Source organism: Culex pipiens, chromosome 3 (genome assembly GCF_016801865.2).
Source record: "Culex pipiens pallens isolate TS chromosome 3, TS_CPP_V2, whole genome shotgun sequence".
Lineage (NCBI taxonomy): Eukaryota > Metazoa > Arthropoda > Insecta > Diptera > Culicidae > Culex > Culex pipiens.
The window spans coordinates 127,559,885-127,577,966 of record NC_068939.1 but is presented as its reverse complement, the minus strand read 5'-3'; the positions used below and the strand labels follow the sequence as shown (position 1 = coordinate 127,577,966).

Below are 18,082 nucleotides of genomic sequence, written 5' to 3'. Positions count from 1 at the left end.
TTCGAAAAGGTTGACAGAACTTCATTCTTTTGGACAAGTTGGGAAGATCATTTCAATACGGAGTTTCTGATAAAAAAAAACACCCTTTTAAATATCTTATAAATTCTTAGTCAAAATGGTTTTAGGCATAACTTTATGAAGGGTACTTTCATGAAGGGAAAACACCGCACAAAAAAAACAAAACTATTTTCAAAAAGCTTAGTGAATTTCAAACAATTTTCTCTTTTAAACTTTGTAGCTGGTTGTTGAGGTATAAATCACGAAAAATATTTTTTTTCAAATATCTTTGAAATATAAAATCAAGCTTAAAATTTCTCAATGTCGAAAATAAAAATAAGAAATAAATAAGGCTTGTACAAATTTTATTTAAATTTTTTTCACCCCCCCCCCCCCCCCCCCCCCCGCGCATTTTTTGACACAAAATCTATCACCATATTTTTTCTGTATAATTGGCAACCAACCACTGAAGTTGAACTATAATTGGGTCGCAGAAACCAAATTTTATGTTAAATGTAAACACAATACAAGTTACAAAACAAAATATTTTTTTATGATTCGATTTATATGCGAAGTTCTTAAGAAACCTTCGGTTAATTGAGTCTGGACTACACAGAAAATAAATCATGGTGATATTATTGCATCTGGCAAGGGGTAAAAATGTGTAATTTTACATCTAAAAACGCATAATTTTACCATTTTTTTGTGTAATGTCACTTTTTCAATCTAAATTGAGGTAAAATTACATCACAAAAGAGGTAATATTCAACCTTTCAAAATTACCCCTTTCAATGTTACATAATTTTTACCGTTTTGCATTGCTTGGAGCTGTGAATTTCGGAAAAAAATGTTTCTGTATCATTTGTACTCTGACCTCCAACATTTTGAGTGTAGCTTGCAAGGGACCATCCATAAACCACGTGGAAATATTTTTTTGCAAACACTATTAATTGTTATGATATGTATAAATGATTATAATAATCAAAATCCAAGAAATAACATTTATATTTTATAAAACAAATGCTAATTATAACCGGCAGAAAAAAAAGGAGTTTTGTTTAAAACAAAAATGCAAGCAAATGACTTTTCCATTTGTGAATTATTTAGAATCCGTTGAGTAGCGTTTATTTATGCAGTCGTAATCAAATAGGGCACTTTTAGGTTATTTACGATTTTTGAATTAAGTCATTGCAAATGATAACATTTCAAGTTTTTTCCTTCAAAATTTCCTCAAAAAATCAGGAGAAAAAACAATATTTTAAGTTCAAAGTATTAATTTATATTGAAACAACTTGTACAATCGGTTAACTATTCAGGATACATGAAATAACTATTTTTTTTTGTTTTATTTAGTTAAATATTTTTAATATTTTAACATTTTTAAGCTTTTCACAAATTTTAAGTTTTGGGATACCACATAAGAAAATTATGCTACTTTTAAAAATCGATATTCTTTATATTGATATTTTGGAAAGTGTTGACGGTAGCATGACTGTTCAAAATTATTGAGCATTTTGTGATACTTTTTCTGTAATTCTGTAATTTCGGAATACACACGCATTTTAAGCATTATGTGATACTTTTTGTTTAAAAAAATTGATAGTTAAGTGGATATCTATATATATAAAAAATTTCGATGGTTTTGTTCGAACGCGAATCAGTTGATAACGGAAAGTCGGATCGGAGCGCTCTTTGCTGCGTTGGGTTCGTATAAGCCCAAGGAAGGTTCTTACGCCAAGAAATTTCCACTTTGACCACTCTGGAACCGATTCCGGAAAATCTGCAGATTGTATGGAAAAAGTTGCGTAAAATCTAATTTTGATCATAGGAGGCTGAACAAGGAAAAAGCTTAAAACGTCAACAAACGAAAAAAGGAAAAGACGAAGTTTTTCGGGTAAGGCTTGTTTTAAATAAGAAATGTTTTTTTTTTGCTCTCCTCGACCTCGACCAGAGCCGAGAAATAAAAACTTTGATTAAAATTTGTAGCAGCCTTTTGGTACTAAAGATCTATAAAACCAAAATCATAAAAAAATAATTACATGAATTCATTGATATCTGCACTTTTTGACAGATATTTTTTCTTTCAGAATGTTGAAAATAATGCCAAAAAATTTTAATTCAGTTTTTTATATTTGGGTTATGGTTGTCAATTGCCCTAAGCATGCTGGAAAGGCTCAGGGTTAGATTACGTCCCACGCACTTCTTCTGTCAGTATCAATGAAAACAGTACAGATTGAGAAGATTCAGAACACCCGAAAATGTATTACAATAACTAAAGCGGCCAGCCCTACTGCGTTGTGTTTACCGCAGAGAGTATTCAAAGAACGGATCACATTACGCCGAATCTACAGGGGAGGACGGATGCGTGGACATACCGTACCTAACTAAAAAAACTATTTTAAAATAATATATTCTTTCATTTGACACACACTACACAATACCAATAAGTTCCGAGCTCGATAGATCACATCTCAACCCAAAAAAAATTATGAAGGATTTTTAGTAAAAGAAATGAATAATTTAACATCAGGAACTGCAGAAATTGTCTTCAGGTTCAGTTGAATTTCACTTCGAAAATTAGATAAAAAAAAGAGAATATGCAATAGAGTGTAACAAAAATGACTTTTTGGCGGGCATTCAAGGGTTTGTTCCGGTGGTTATACTAAGCCCAAATCCAAAATATGAGCTTGATTGGACGTAACAGGAGCTGGCGCATTGCATTTGAATTTTAAATGGGATTTAACCCGTAAAAACAGATTTTTCAAAAATGTCACTTTTTGAGGCATTTTGGCCACTGTAGCGTTTATTTTCAACATCATTGGCGCGTTGGCCAGATCCTTGCGCATCTTTTGGTATATAAACGAAAAAACGAAGTTGACTTTATAGCTGTCGGCCACCATTGCTAGTACCAACCACTAGTGTCTTCCTTTTTATCTACAAGGACTTCGCCGCCCTGGGCTCCTATGTGTATGAAAGTATGGCACAGAGCGACGGCGCCGAATACCCATATTTACACAAAGAATTTCAGAGCGCCCGCCGCGGGATTCGAACCTGCGATCTCTGGATTGATTGTGAGTCCAGTGCGCGGTCCGATTGATCCACACGGGCGGGACTTTTGGTATATATAACTTTGAAATAAGGAGCACCCTGGAGCTCGGTACAAACCTTCAAAGTTTGTCATTTTTTCGAAAAATTGACCCCAGGCAAAATCGCGAGGTGCGACGCATATCTTTTTTGCCGGGGCCGATTTTTCGAAAAAATGCCAAACTTTGAAGGTTTGTACCGAGCTCCAGGGTGCTCCTAATTTCAAAGCTATATATACCAAAAGATGCGCAAGGATCTGGCCTACATGCCAATGATGTTGAAAATAATCGCTTCAGTGGCCAAAGTGCATCAAAAAGTGACATTTTTGAAAAAATCTGTTTTTACGGGTTAAATCCCATTTAAAATTCAAATGCAATGCGCCAGCTCCTGTCACGTCCAATCAAGCTCATATTTTGGATTTGGGCTTAGTATAATCACCGGAACAAACCCTTGAATGCCCGCCAAAAAGTCATTTTTGTTACATCCTAATATGCAACCATAAAATTTTCAACCGTCCAAAATAAACCTTTTATTTCTGTGCAACAAATTGTTGAAATCGTTTTGAGTTTTGACGCAATTTCTCCAAAAAATCCACCCTCGGCCACGCCGCTTCGGTGCGCTCTGGTGTCCCTGGTCGGGGCTCCCAAGAAAAGCCGGTGGTGTGCACCAGCACTTCTCGAGCAGTCCCGTGCTCCGGGACCGGTAGAAGCCCAACATCGTCGACTGTGCTCAACTCTACGATGTTCACATGGCAGCAGCAGCACAGAATACGGAAAACCCCAAAGAAGAATGAATGGGAAAACGAAAAGAGAATATAAATTGAAATGCTAAACTCAATCCACTGCTCTTGCTGGTGCTGCTAGTTCAGGTCGGTTTGGCCGAAACCTCCTCTGCCGACCTTCTCCTCGTTGGGTCTTCTCTCGAGGAAGAAGTTTCGAGTCAACCTTTGCGCAGAAATTTGCTGGAGCAAAGGGTGGGGAGAGTGGAGGGTGACCAATCTCTCGACTCGACCTGCACATGGAAAGGGGGGGGGCGCCCTCTGTGCACATTTTGCGGTTTCTCGTAATAGGAACTCGTCGAAATCGCCGTCGAATCCAACCGGTTGGTGTGTTGTAAAGAAATGGATTTATGAGTGTCGAGCATCGCGCGGCTTGGAAGTTCTCCATCATCTTCGCTGGCAGCGGCGACGACCAAAAACGTCAGAAAGTTGGCGAGGGGGAGAGGGGGTGGGGTGGGAGGTTCTCTTATCTCCGGCTGAATTAATGCCGCTACACGGAAAACCCCTTTGGGACTGGGGAGATCCAGTTGTATTGTTTACGATTCTCTTCAATTTCGCGCGCCAATTTTTGGGACCGGCACGGCGTGACGATATCAAGTTTGGCATCGGTTGGAGTTGAATCGTTGGTGGCAAAATCTTAACAGTTTAGAGGCGATCTACAATAGCGAACATAACTTCTACTAGTGTCTCGACACTACAAGTAGCCTTTTGCGCCCCTTTTTTTCAATTCAGTTGTGCCAAACGGAGGCACAACACGTAATTCAAGAGTCGAACCGTCAGTCACGCGAATTTGGGTTAAAAAGCAATTAATGTTTAACTAGATGAATTCAATTGTGCTTCAGTTGGGATAAAGAAAATGGGGATCGTCGGGCCAATCAATGAAAAAAGTCAACAGGGTTTTCTGGAGGGCATAGAATTGATTGATTGGTGTTAGATAGTAGAAAAATACTTTCTGAGAATTTTTTGTTCTGCTAAAACAACACTGTTTAATGTTTTCTTTATTTCTATTTTTTTTTGTTATTTTAAGTTTAAAAAAACCTTAGACGTTTGTTAAAAAAAATGTTTTGCTCAAAATAAAAAAAATCTACTTTTTTTAATGAGTCGGACTTTACAAAAAAACATATATTATGATGTTCACTAAAAACAAAGGAGATTAAATTAAAAAATACATCAGCTAAAATTATTGAAATTACGTGAGTATTGTGACAAGTGAGGGAAAGCATAAAAAGGACAATTTAAAAAAAAAATTATCTACCTACAAAATAATAACCAATTCTTAATTAGTCTTGGACAAATTTTATTCAAAATTTTGTCAACAAAAAAACTACATTTTAAATGTTTAGCTCAAGCAAAAAGTATTACAAAATGCTTTATACATTTTAGCAAAATTAAAACGGTGCACTTTATCAAAATTTCATTAAAGTACTTTTTGATTGCAAATTTGATTTTACATCGAAAAATGAAGCTGAAAAATTTTTGCGACCAATATTTCGATTTTTTCAAAAAATCAGTATTGATTCAAAAATTCATAACTCGGTCAAAGATTTTTTGCCCATTCTAGAAATTTCTGAAAAGTTGGCTTTTGATGTCCCCTAAAACATATCAGAAAATAAAAAAATTAAAAATAGTGTTTTTTTTGCAAATCAAGTTTTAGTGACAAAAACTGAAATAAAAAATCGCCCATTTTTTTCCCCGTGTATCATATTTTTTCAGTGTAGTCCTTATCCATACCTACAACTTTGCCGAAGACACACCAAATCGATCAAAAAATTCCTTCTAAAGATACAGATTTTTGAATTATCATAAATCATTTTTGTATGGGCAGCTGCCAAGTTTGTATGGAAAATTATATGGACAAACTAATGATGCAAAATGGCTTCTTTGGGCATACCAAAGGCACCGAAAAAGTTTCAGCCGAATTGAAAAATACAAAAAAAAATTTCGAATGATCGAAATCTCAGAAAGTTGCTCCATACTTATCCGTACAATCAAGAAAGAGATAGGAAAAGAGAACTGAGTGCTGATCTCGGTATTCCTTCGTGTCAACTTCGTGTGTGTCAACTGACGGTCGCATCCAAATGACGGTCATGACCGGCGCTGTCAGTAATTCAGCGATTTTTTAAACCCTGTTTCTGGGTGTGATTGATTGACACAAATTAAAATGCTTACTACATCCTGTTGATTCCCGATCGGAACATTCGATTGCTTGTTCGTGAGAAACCACAATAGACATGACTCCAACCGATCTGATAACAATAAATCACGCATGGTTGGCTGACTCTACCGACTGCTCTAAGCTGGAATTAGTTGACCAGCAATCCTAGTCAAAAATGGCCGCTAAACGTCTGATCCTGTTCTTGCTGGCAGCATCAGTGGCTACCGTCGCTTCGATCCAAGTGATGTTCGAGCAGTTCAAGCAATGCACCAGCAACGGAGTTCTGGACTGTAACTTGAGAGTACGAAAGGTCAACCGGACCTTGGCAACGCTGTACGGAAATGCTACGTTGAATGTCGATCTTGGGGACAACTTCGTAGTAAGTATAAAGAAGAACCCTTCAGCGTATTGTGTCCCTGCTTAAAGATCCGCTTCTTCCCTAGACCTCCGTCAATCTGTACCGCAGCATGCTGGGCAACAACCAGTACAATCTGTACCCGATGAAGGTTTCCCCGACGGGCATTTGCAAGTTTATGCAAGAATTTTGGGGCGATTACTACCGGTACGTTGTGGTGTACGTGCCGCAGATGGAGAAGCCGGGCGTGTGTCCTATAACGGCGCGTCAGCTGCAGTTCAACGACATGGTCCTGGACGAACGGATGCTTCCCCGCTTTGTGCCGACCGGACTCTGGAAGATGGTTTTGCGCGCCGAAAACGGCCAGACTGGGATGTACTTTCAAATAGAGATCATCTTTCGAGTGTATCCGGATGGGTACTAATGGGGTTGCATGTTGCTTTAAATAAAGCTGATCTTTAATCCTGCATGTATGTTTATAATGTATTCTCCTAAGCGTAATCCCGTAATAAAAAGATGTCATAAGACTACTTCATGAGTAGATACATATCTTGATGGACAAGGTATCCAAGAAACAGTACAAAAGATTTTATCCCTGAACATCCAGCTTGAAGGCGGAGTCCGGAAACGCTCCGATCCCATAAAAACTAACGAGTCCGATTCTGCACAGGTCACGTGGCATTCCCGGACTCCAACTGTACCAACTCAAACCAGATCCAGTCTGCAAATACAACTAATAGAGGATGGATTCCATTATCCGAAGTTTCGTTTATCCGAAGTGAAATTTTGCCAAGGCCTTCGGATAATCGAGTCTGGACTGTATTCCCGAATGGACATTTTTGAAGCTTGAAATAAAGAGTTGTGACTTTGATCTTTTTATTTTCCTATGAGTTCGATCTCCGGATGTCCAAAACGTTCCTCACATGAACTTGTTTACTTCCGTTCATCACCTAATAGATCAGATTACTACGGGTCACGTTCTGCAATAGCTGGATACCAACTCAATCGTACAAATCCCGCAGTCAAGCAGTACAGCTAGCACAGAATGGTTGCAACAGGGATATCTCTGTTCTTCCTTCTCCTTGCCTTAACTTCCATCAACTGCGTCCAGATCATGTTCGAGCAATTCCGGCAGTGTTCCAGCAACGGAGTCATCGACTGTAACCTCCGGGTGCGTAAGATCAACCGCACCATGGCGGCCCTCTACGGGAACGCAACGGTCCGGATGGACCTGGGGAAGAACTTCAAGACCTGGTTCGACGCGTACCACAGTCCGCTGGGCAACAACCAGTACAATCTGTACCCGATGCGAGTTCCGCCGATGGGTGTGTGCGACTACTTGGAGCGGTTCTGGGGCGATTACTACCCGTACATGGTGGGGTACGCACCGAACCTGGTCAAGCCGGGCGAATGTCCGTTGAGCGTGCGGGTCGTGCAGTTCAACGATATGATTCTGGATCCGCGGATGCTTCCACCGTACGTACCCAAGGGGCTGTGGAAGCTGGTGTGGCACGCCAATGAAACGGGGACGGACAAGTACTTTCTTGTTGAGCTTACGTTCAAGGTGTACCCGGATGGTCATATTTGAAGGATGTGTAGGTTAGAATAAACTAATGTGATATTGAGTAGCTCAACTTGTGTTTAAATCTTCTTGAAAATAAGATCAAGTCACGGTTGATCACGATCAGCAACACAGCTCATAATAATATGATTAAAAATCCAAGGTTGAGCAGGTTAAACCTGTGGGTAAACAGGCTAATCCGGACCCTGGTGTTTGATCCTCCTGAACTTGAGTACTTGCATGCAACAAGTATAAGATCAGATAGCCACAAATCACTTTGATACCCGGACACCTTTCCGGATACAGGTTATACGTATCATGCTAATCAAAACAAAACCATTCGTTGGGTCATGTTTGTGAACAATTTGTTGTAGATGGGAACCGCACAACCGGATAACAAAAAGTAACGTAATTCCGTTGACCTGTCTCACAGCAGCGTCAATTGACTACCAACCATGGTTGAGAATGGTTGCTAAACGTCTGATCCTGTTCTTGCTAGTAGCATCAGTAGTTTTCGTCGCATGAATACAAGTGATGTTCGAGCAGGTCAGTCAATGCACGAGCAACGGAGTTCTGGACTGTAACCTGAGAGTGCGCAAGCGTGTGTGGCGCGCCGAGGACGAACGCACTGCGAAGAACTTTCTGGTGGAGATCATTTTTCGGGTGTATCCGGATGGGCACTAGGGCGGTACTATTAAATAAAATTCAGATCTTGGTAAAATTTAACCTCTTCTTGAAGAATTTGTTATCTTTGCAAGTCTGATGATCTTGACAAAGAGCGAATACTTATCCGAATATCAACACTATTTGTTAGACATTTCAGAATGTTACAGCGAGAGTGATCAACGGGGCTATGTTTTGGTATCTATTCCTTGATGTAGCTTCATTCGTCTCTGTTTAAGCTCTTTGATATATTAGAATGATCTGGGTTATTCAGGAACTCCCTATAGTAACATTCTATTATTTATTGGTATGACTTTCGTTCTGGATGACCCAAAAATCCAGATTTTTTTCCCGGATATCTAACTGATCAACGAGACCTTGTCATGGCATCAGGTTGCTTCATTGAGCTATTTAAGACCTCTCTAGAAGTACACCCTGGATGTCAACGGATGGCTATTGCAGTTTCTTTGCCTCAAGCAGTGCTTTAGGAGGCCTAAATGACCTACACTGGATATGTTGGGTTAATCTAGCTAGCACAACAGTTGCAATTCTGGGAATTTTTGTCCTGATCAACTGACTCTGAAACGGACCGTTTCAGATCAACAAGTAAGCCATAGTCAATCATGATCATGTAGAGGTAGCAAACTTGTTGGATTGCAAAAGTAATTAAACCATTATCAGATCACAAGAGAGTACCCAGTATCAACGGAACTAGAGCTCATCAGTGAGCGTGTCAGTTGTACAGTGAGTCGAGCAGAGAATGGCTGTCAAAACAGCATCTTGCTTCCTGTTGCTAGCTGCTGTAGCTTCCGTCGAGCTGATCCAGGTTATGTTCGACCAGTTTAAGCATTGCAAAAGCAACGGAATTCTGGACTGTAACGTGAGGGTGCACAAGATCAACCGAACTGTGGCATCACTGTACGGGAACGTAACCCTCAAGATTGACTTTGGCGATAGCTTTGTGGTAAGTGCGCGTCAAATATCTTAAAAGTGACGATCTTAAAATTACATTTATCCTAGACTTCGTGCGATGTATTCCACAGCCCTTTGGGTAACAACCAGTACAATCTATACCCGATGAAGATTCCTCAGGTTTCGTTGTGCACCTATTTAGAAAAGTATTGGGAGGACTACTACCCCTACATTGTTGGGGCTGTGCCAAGCGCCCCAAAGCCAAGTGAATGTCCCGTGTCGGCGCGGGAACTGCAGTTCAACGAGCTGATCATGGATGCCAGGATGTTTTCCCCGTACATGCCGACCGGCCTCTGGAAGCTGGTGTGGAGGACCAGTGACACGGACACTGACAAGCGATTTGAGGTGGAGCTAACGTTCAGGGTGTATCCTGATGGTCATTTTTGAATTTTCTGTTTAGTAAATAAACATATTTACCACTACGATATCCATTCTATTCGGAATATAAACTTGTCAACATTGGAACGGTATGTCCACGCATCCTTCCTCCTGTGTTGATTTTGTGAAATGTGGTCCGTTCTCAGATTCTGTCTCAGCGGTTAATCCAACGCAGTAGGCCTGGCCGCTTTAAAAAAAATTCGGGGTTGCTCGCTGCGCTTGTGTTCGATTAGGTTAGACATCGGATCTCCGTCCATGTCCAGTTAACCATAACTTTCGTCTAAGCGATCAGTATGATCACGCCTCCTCGAAGCTCACAGGGTATTGCTTGTGGTGAGAGCAAGCCAGACACCGGAAAGCTCGTGCTAGCCATTCAAGCTCTATCAGATGGCTCGTGGCATACATTCCCAGAACTTTTACTTTATACTACCCTTAGCGAGTTCCTCAAACCATCGGTGAAACTCGCGAAGAATGGTTGCAAAAGCCTCACTCCTTCTCCTTCTGGTGATATCCATTGCTACCGTCAAGTCCGTCCAAGTGATGCTCGAGCAGCTAAACCATTGCACCAGTAACGGAGGGCTGGACTGTAACCTGCGGGTACGCAAGCTCAACCGGACCGTGGCGGCGATGTACGGGAACGTTACGCTACAAGTAGATCTCGGAAACAACTTCTTAGTAAGCTATAGAGATCTTTGAGCGTTACGAATCTCATACTAAACGCATTCCAGACCTCCTTCAGCCTGTCCTACAGCCGCCTCGGAAACAACCAGTTCAACCTGTACCCGTTCCGGATCGTACCGGTTGGCTTCTGCACCTTCATGAGCAAGTTCTGGGGCGACCGTACTTTGTGCGGTCCGTGCCGCAGCTGGAGCGGCCCGGCGTGTGTCCGGTGACGGCGCGGCTGCTGCGCGTCAACGATCTGGTGCTGGACAGCAAACTCTTCCCGAACTACATGTCGCCCGGGCTGTGGAAGCTGCAGTGGCGCGGCACCGATATAGCCGCGGGGAAGCACTTTGCGATGGAGGTCGTGTTCAAGGTGTATCCGAACGGGTACTTTTGAGTGGGGTTATAAGAAATAAAAATTCCTTCTTAATTGATCATGAAATCTCGCATGATCTCATGAAAGCGATTCCAGTAGTATCGAGTACAGTCTGTTACAGCAAGACTTCCAAGAAAGTATCAATGTGATCGGATACCAATGGTTACCAGCGGTAGCGTGACGCAATACAATCAAATATTGTAATTCAGCATGTTCACTAGCTGTATCGGATCAGATTATCAGCGTTCAAAACTTTAAATAGTCATACCCGTCTACAGCTGTACCAGTCAGCCAGCGCAACCGTCCAGGATGGACAAAACCCAATTAACCCTCTACCTTCTCCTCACCGTGGCGCTCGCCTCCGTCGCAGCGGTCCAGATGATGATGGACCAGTTCAAGGAGTGCACCAGCAACGGCGTGCTCGAGTGTAACCTGCGCGTGCGCAAGATCAACCGCACGACGGCGGCCCTCTACGGCAACGTCACGCTGCTCGTGGACCTCGGCAGCAACTTCGTGACCGGGTTCAACGTGTTCCACAGCGCGAAGGGCAACAACCAGTACAACCTGTACCCGATGAAGATCCCCGCGCTGGACACGTGCACCTTCTCCAACTCCTTCTGGAAGGACTACTACCCGTACATCGTGCCGTACGTGCCGGAGATCGAGAAGCCGGGCGTGTGCCCGATCGCCGCAAAGCTGCTGCACTTTAACGACCTGGTGCTGGACGGGGCGATGTTCCCGCCGTACGTTCCCCCTGGACTGTGGAAGATGGTGTGGAAGGGCACGGAGAACGGCACCGACAAGTTCTTTGTGATTGAGGTGGTGTTCAAGGTGTTCCCGAACGGGTTCTTCGGAAAGACATGAAGCTTCTTTGAAAAAAAATGTCAACCTGTAAACTTGATCTTTATTTCAAATTACCCTTACGATTTGACTGGATAAGTACTCCCTCTAGCGTCTCAGCTTGGAATGCATCGCAGAAGGTTGAACTTCAAATTGTTACATCGTCCATCTAGATTTTTAGCGTAGCCATGCTTTCGCAAGCATCCTGCAGAATGTCGGGGCGATTCCAACAACCTTCTTTTCCAAACGGCCAGGCCAACTACGTAAAGTTAACCGCAAAGATGATTCGTTGAAATGGACTGAGTTTGAGCACGAATGCAGTTCTGTATCTACAGAAGAGTAAGAAACGTGGGGATTCCCCGCTTACGTTCCCGTTTGTTTAGGAACTAAATTGTTGGGATCCATCATGCGAGGAAGTTTTGGTGATCAACGATGATCACTGATACCAGAGTTTCAAACTTGTCCCGGATGTTTCAGATCTGCGCCACTCCGTGAGAACACGTAATACAGCGAATCTCAGCTTGTATCAGATTGTCAACTAACAAACTGCACTGACAGCTCATTGACGAACTCAGTGTTGCGACGCAGCTCGTATAGGCTTCAAAGTTATCCTGGAGTCCTGGAGTGCCAGCTTCGCGTTCGCAAGCTCAACCGAACCCTGAGCGCCCTCACCGGTAGCGTTACGTTGTTTGTGGATCTTGACGATAACTTTCTGGTGAGTTTTTGTTAATTCAGGTTAGTCCTCGACTAATCGGTTATCATCTCACCTAGACCTCCTACAACGGGTACCACAGCCCGCTCGGCAACAACCAGTACAATCTGTACGCGAAGAAGGTCCCCCCCATTACGATTTGCAACTTTATGAAGAACTTCAGCGAGGAGGCGGTGTTCAACGTGTTTCCGGACAAGTTCTTCTGAATAGAAAGAGTTGGTCATAAGTGAATAGGTTGTTTTGAATTTGGATCCGACATTTATTCAACATTGATGCTGGGGTTCCCCAAGGAAGTATTCTTGGCCCACTTCTGTACAATATTTTTACATCTGATTTGCCTACTCTTCCTGGTAATGGTGTGTTGTCACTTTTTGCTGATGACACTGCCGTTATTTATAAGGGTAAAATAACCAGATATTTAGTTGGCCGTCTTCAGAAGGGTCTTGACGTTCTTTCCGAATACTTTGGCGACTGGAAAATTCGCATAAATGCAGCCAAAACTCAAACCATCATTTTTCCACTTTCCAAATCGGCCCGATTTGTCCCAAAGGATGATGTTTTGATTAAAATGAATGATGTTTCAATACCCTGGTCAAAGGAAGTTGTCTATTTAGGTCTCATACTTGACTCGAAACTATTGTTTCGGCAGCATGTAGATAAAATATTGAACAAGTGCAGCATTCTCATCAGGTGTTTGTATCCTTTAATTAACAGAAAATCAAAGCTATCTTTGAAAAATAAGCTAGCAGTTTACAAACAAATAATTTACCCCGTTATTGAGTATGCAGTACCTGTTTGGGAGTGTTGCGCTAGAACTCATAAATTGAAGCTCCAGCGTGTCCAAAACAAGGTACTCAAAATGGTTTTGAATGTTCCTGGCTGGACAAGATCAAGTGAGGTTCATGAATTAGCAGAAGTAAAAATGTTGGATCAGAAGATTCAAGAAAAATGTTTGAAATTCAGGGAAAAATGTGCTATATCTGAATACCCCTTGATTCAAGGATTGGTTTAGTTTATGGTAAGATTAAGTTAGTTTTAAGTTAGGTTATGTTTTCTTAACTTTTTTTTTTCCTCATTGTACCTAGTGTTACAAAAATGATAAATCATATACTTTTAAAGTTAAGAAAATGAACAGTGTTTGAATCACGAAAAGCAAACTAAAGCTGAAGAGCCACAGCTGACCACTTATTATGTAAACCAAATGTAATTATTATAAGAAAGATTCAATAAAGTATATTTAATTCGCCAAAAAAAAAAATTGGATCCGACATCCGTAAACACGTTGAGATTCTATCTGCACGTGACAGTAAATCTGATTAGAGCTTTACTGCCCATGTTCGCATAAATGTCCCATATGCAAAAACATTAAGCTGAGAAAAACGCATTTTAAGTTTGTCCCATACATAAGGCTACGTGTTAAGTTTTCACGAAAAAGCTGGATTTCCTCCTGATTACTATAACAAAGTACTGGATGTTATAGGCTCTTTTGAAAGAGCACACTATTTTGAACCAAACTACATCAATAACTCGATATCGATGAAAATGCATATGGGACATTTATGCGATCAGGGGCAGTTTACATGTTCAAACTCTTTTGTAATCTTTAATCTTTCAACTGCTTCAACAAGCGCGACCTCAACTGTATCAATCATATGTCAACATTGTTTGAAAATGGACCAAAGAACCATACAGATCCTACTTCTCCTGTCCGGAAGTTCCACGATACTAGCACTCCAATTCATGTTCCAAAGCTTCAACGGTTGCGAAAGCAACGGAGTAATGGACTGCACGCTCCGCGTGCGCAAGGTCAACCGAACTACGGCGGCCCTCAACGGAACCATCATCCTGCACAAGGATCTTGACGGAAGCTACGAGACCTTCATCGAGGTGTTCCACAGCCCGCTGGGGAACAACCAGTTCAACCGGTACCCGATGAAGATCGGCCCGCTAGGCTTTTGCGAGTTTATGCGCACCTTCTGGGGCGACTACCAGCCGTACCTGGCCAAGTACGTGGCGAACCTGGCCGAGCCGGGCGAGTGTCCGATGGGGGCGCGCACGCTGATCTTTCGCGACCTGCAGCTGGAGGCGGAGATGTTCCCGCGGTACGTCCCGACCGGGCTGTGGAAGCTGCAGTGGCGCATGCAGAGCGGGAAGGTGGACTTTTTCGCGGTGGAGATGCTGTTCAAGGTGTACGAAAATGGGTACTTTTAGGGCTGATTCGACCTTTTATCGTAGCAAATCCCAAATATACATTGTAATTTCAATACATGAAGCGTTGCACTGCGATCAACCACCTCCCCCTTAAATGTTTCTTATATACCAAGTCATCTTTGAGAATAGGAAAAATGTCTCTTCGATTACGGACTTCAATTCTATGGTAGGTAGTGAACTAGGTCGCATGATTTTGTTCTAATAATCAGGTAAGTACTGAATTTCAATTTCATCAACAAGGTAAGTAACGAAGCTTAGGTAAACAGTGTGGTGAGGAAGTGAATATTGATAGTGAAAGTGCAAAAAATTGTTAAAGTGGAAAAGCTGATTCTGTCAATCTGTCAAGCTGTCTATTGTCCAAGGACGCAACTGAACCCTTAGAAGCATAGCTTCTGAAGAGGTTGTTGCCTCTGAATGGTCAAGCTTTAACTCATTTTCGCCCAGGGGTCATGTCCAAAAAATCATCATCCTCTGTCAGAGCACGATTTCAATGCTAGTTTTGTTTACATCAGTCACATGATTGACCTGCTATTATGCGTTTGTCATTTTTACGACTGTTATTAAATCGCACAAATCCCCCCGTTTCAATCGTTTCAATGCGTCCTCTTCCGAAAAGTATGAACACAACAAAGCTGAAGTCGGTGAAACTGGTAGAATCCCTCTCCGCAATTCATACCCCCGGTGACTTCCGACAGCAATAATCCCCCTCGTCTTCCTGGGCCGACCCTTTCCGTCTACAGCTACTATACAGAGCTACCATCAACGCACAGTTTGCGGCACGTCTTCTACTTCTGTCCTCGTCATCAAACTGGGTGATGTTTTGAAGTTTGAAGAGCCGGCATCAACGATGCAATCCCGGCGGCCGGCTTTCGCGGGAAGCTGTTGAACCCCCCCATAAACAACAACAATTGCTCTAACCAGTATACAAGAGATGTACGACGAGCACATGGCCCCGTAAAGACACTCTGTTACCGGGATGATTCGCTTATCGTTATCGTATCGTTTGAACGGTTCTGATTTTTCGTGTGGTCTTTTTGCAGCTGATTCGTACCTCGTTTGGTATTCTGATCGGGGACGGATGGGGAAGCAAGAAGCACGCGGGACTGACACATAAATCATAATTAAGTGCCGGCGTTGATGCAATTCTTCGCACGTTTCGTTTTGGGATGAACTAATTGTTATTGGCAGTTTAATAAAATATAAGCGTAAATTATGTAGCATAATTTGCATACTCTAGATAACGAAGATGTCTGTATTCGAATCATTGTCAGTGTTGAGATAAAGTAAATCAATGACAATTTTCATTGTCATTGTATTTTGGAACGATGTTTTCAATGCATATTTGTACTTCAACATAGTAATTTGCATGATTATTTGCACGTTAAAAAAAATCGCACGCAAAAGCATGTAGATCACCGTTTATTATTACAAGTCGAATGTACACATTAAAATACATAACAATATTACATCTGCATTTTTATTGCCGAAAAAATGTCAAATTTTCCTCTAAAGATGTGTAAATAAACCACTTTCTGTTGTAATGCCACTTTTTCATTCGAAATGGATGTAATATTACATTATTAACGATGTAAAATTTAATTTTCTAAAATCACACATTTTTTCAATGGGTACAGTTCTGGAGTTTTAAAAAAAACGTTACTTAATCCACCTTTAGGTGGTTTGTACCTACCTCGCATTCATAAAGAGAATACACTAAACAGCCTCAAAAAAGTGTATAAATAACACTTATTTTTATCAAAATATCTGAGATCCGGCCTCAAAAAAGTGTATTAAAAACACTAAAGTACTTATAACTTTTGATAGGGTTGTCAGATCTTCAATCTTTTGGGCTCGTTGGAAAGGTCTTTTGATTACCTATCCAACGATGGGTCGCATGATAGATCCGGACAGCTTCTCCATCAAAATATTTGAGATCGGCCTCAAAAAAGTGTATAAATAACACTTAAGTACTCATAACTTTTGATGGGGCTATCAGATCTTTAATCTTTGAACGCGTTGGAAAGGTCTTTCAAATACCTTTCTAACAACGGGTTTTCTTACAAAAACCACCCTTTTTACAATCTTCCAGTTTAGCTAAAAACCTTTTTTTAGAGCATAACTTTTGAAGTACTTTTCTAAACTTTATAATATTAACTGTGGTCTTGTGGGACCCCAAGACGGATCGAATGATACCAAAACGGTCCAAATCGGTTCAGCCAGTCCGGAGATAATCGTGTGCATATTTTTCGGTGCACGGACTTACAGACATACACACGCACAGACATTTGTTCAGAATTTGATTCTGAGTCGATAGGTATACGTGAAGGTGGGTCTACGAGGTCGAATAAAGAAGTTCATTTTTCGAGTGATTTTATAGCCTTTCCTCATTGAGGTGAGGAAGGCAAAAAGGTTCGATAAACCATTTGTTTTTCTATTTGGGTCTTTTCTGAATACCTCTGTCTCCAGGTGGTTTTAAAACACTTAGAAAGCACAACATTAAAATTTGCTATACTGGACCTTTAAAAAAATCTCCAGAGTTTTTCTGCACACACAAAACATAAAAAAAACAAACCTGCGCGATTCAAACCCAGCACACGGGGAGAGGTCTGCGCCTTAGCTCGCACGACTATCAAGTCGTTAAAGAGAAGGACGAATAACAGTCATGGCATGACATTTTGGTCAAGTAGGTTTCCCAAGGCGTACATATTATTGCATGTAATATTACTTTAAATTTTATAATTTTTTTTTCTGTGCATACAAAATAAATATAAAAAAAAACAAAAAATATATAAATCAAAGTAACTTTGCAAAATTATCTTGAAAAAAATTAATTGCGTTTAAAACAGGAGTGCCCGAAATAAAAGCTGGCGAGTAAACTTTTAAGCTTACAAAGAATTGCTGGCCAAATGAGCAAAACTTTTTTAGACCTTATTTATAATAATTTTCATCAATTTAAAAGGATAAAAAAAGTTGTTTTTTTTATTTACAGCAATCATGCTCAACTATCTGGCCTAATTTGCACATTTCTGACCATCAAGATGCCATTTTTTTCATGATTTCTTTGATAAAACCGGTTCGTCGATAAACAAAAACTTAGGCAAATGTTTTTAAACAAATTTTGCACGTCACTTGTTCCGAAATTTTGCGTAAAAAACTAAAAAAAAATAAAAAATATTAATATTGAAAAAACAAGCCATAGTTTCAGCATTTGCCTGGATTTTACACTAGTTCAGTTGTTTTGCAATCATTAGTTTTCAAAGAATTAAAAAGATGTCGAAAACAAGAATTTTTGCGAAAAAAAAACTTAAACATCAAAAAATTTCAAAAATTCAAAAGA

General features: G+C 40.9%; 6 protein-coding genes across 13 annotated transcripts in view; 5 read left to right on the top strand and 1 right to left on the bottom strand.

Annotated features, from left to right (window-relative positions):
* LOC120427517 (trithorax group protein osa) overlaps positions 1 to 18,082 on the bottom strand; it is a 265,609-nt gene that overhangs the window by 245,016 nt on the left and 2,511 nt on the right. The window lies entirely within an intron of this gene.
* Positions 6,190 to 6,793, top strand: LOC120428041 (uncharacterized). The gene is made up of 2 exons (XM_039593005.1): positions 6,190 to 6,393; positions 6,458 to 6,793. Exons 1-2 carry the CDS (start codon positions 6,190 to 6,192, stop codon positions 6,791 to 6,793), a joined length of 540 nt encoding a protein of 179 aa, XP_039448939.1.
* LOC120428042 (uncharacterized) lies at positions 7,415 to 7,957 on the top strand. Its single transcript, XM_039593006.1, has one exon. The coding sequence runs from the start codon at positions 7,415 to 7,417 to the stop codon at positions 7,955 to 7,957; it is 543 nt and encodes a 180-aa protein (XP_039448940.1).
* Positions 9,161 to 10,081, top strand: LOC120428049 (uncharacterized). The gene is made up of 2 exons (XM_039593013.2): positions 9,161 to 9,557; positions 9,614 to 10,081. Exons 1-2 carry the CDS (start codon positions 9,354 to 9,356, stop codon positions 9,950 to 9,952), a joined length of 543 nt encoding a protein of 180 aa, XP_039448947.1. The 5' UTR covers positions 9,161 to 9,353; the 3' UTR covers positions 9,953 to 10,081.
* LOC120428048 (uncharacterized) lies at positions 11,292 to 11,846 on the top strand. Its single transcript, XM_052709967.1, has one exon. The coding sequence runs from the start codon at positions 11,292 to 11,294 to the stop codon at positions 11,844 to 11,846; it is 555 nt and encodes a 184-aa protein (XP_052565927.1).
* LOC120428050 (uncharacterized) lies at positions 14,175 to 15,665 on the top strand. Its single transcript, XM_039593014.2, has one exon. It carries the CDS (start codon positions 14,206 to 14,208, stop codon positions 14,743 to 14,745), a length of 540 nt encoding a protein of 179 aa, XP_039448948.1. The 5' UTR covers positions 14,175 to 14,205; the 3' UTR covers positions 14,746 to 15,665.

Excerpts from the sequence above, each read along its gene's own strand:
- LOC120428050 (XM_039593014.2), top strand. The coding sequence starts at position 14,206 with ATGGACCAAAGAACCATACAGATCCTACTTCTCCTGTCCGGAAGTTCC.
- LOC120428049 (XM_039593013.2), top strand. The coding sequence starts at position 9,354 with ATGGCTGTCAAAACAGCATCTTGCTTCCTGTTGCTAGCTGCTGTAGCT. Across the intron at positions 9,558-9,613 it reads ACTTTGGCGATAGCTTTGTG|ACTTCGTGCGATGTATTCCA; the intron begins GTAAGTGCGCGT and ends CATTTATCCTAG.
- LOC120428048 (XM_052709967.1), top strand. The coding sequence starts at position 11,292 with ATGGACAAAACCCAATTAACCCTCTACCTTCTCCTCACCGTGGCGCTC.
- LOC120428041 (XM_039593005.1), top strand. The coding sequence starts at position 6,190 with ATGGCCGCTAAACGTCTGATCCTGTTCTTGCTGGCAGCATCAGTGGCT. Across the intron at positions 6,394-6,457 it reads ATCTTGGGGACAACTTCGTA|ACCTCCGTCAATCTGTACCG; the intron begins GTAAGTATAAAG and ends CTTCTTCCCTAG.
- LOC120428042 (XM_039593006.1), top strand. The coding sequence starts at position 7,415 with ATGGTTGCAACAGGGATATCTCTGTTCTTCCTTCTCCTTGCCTTAACT.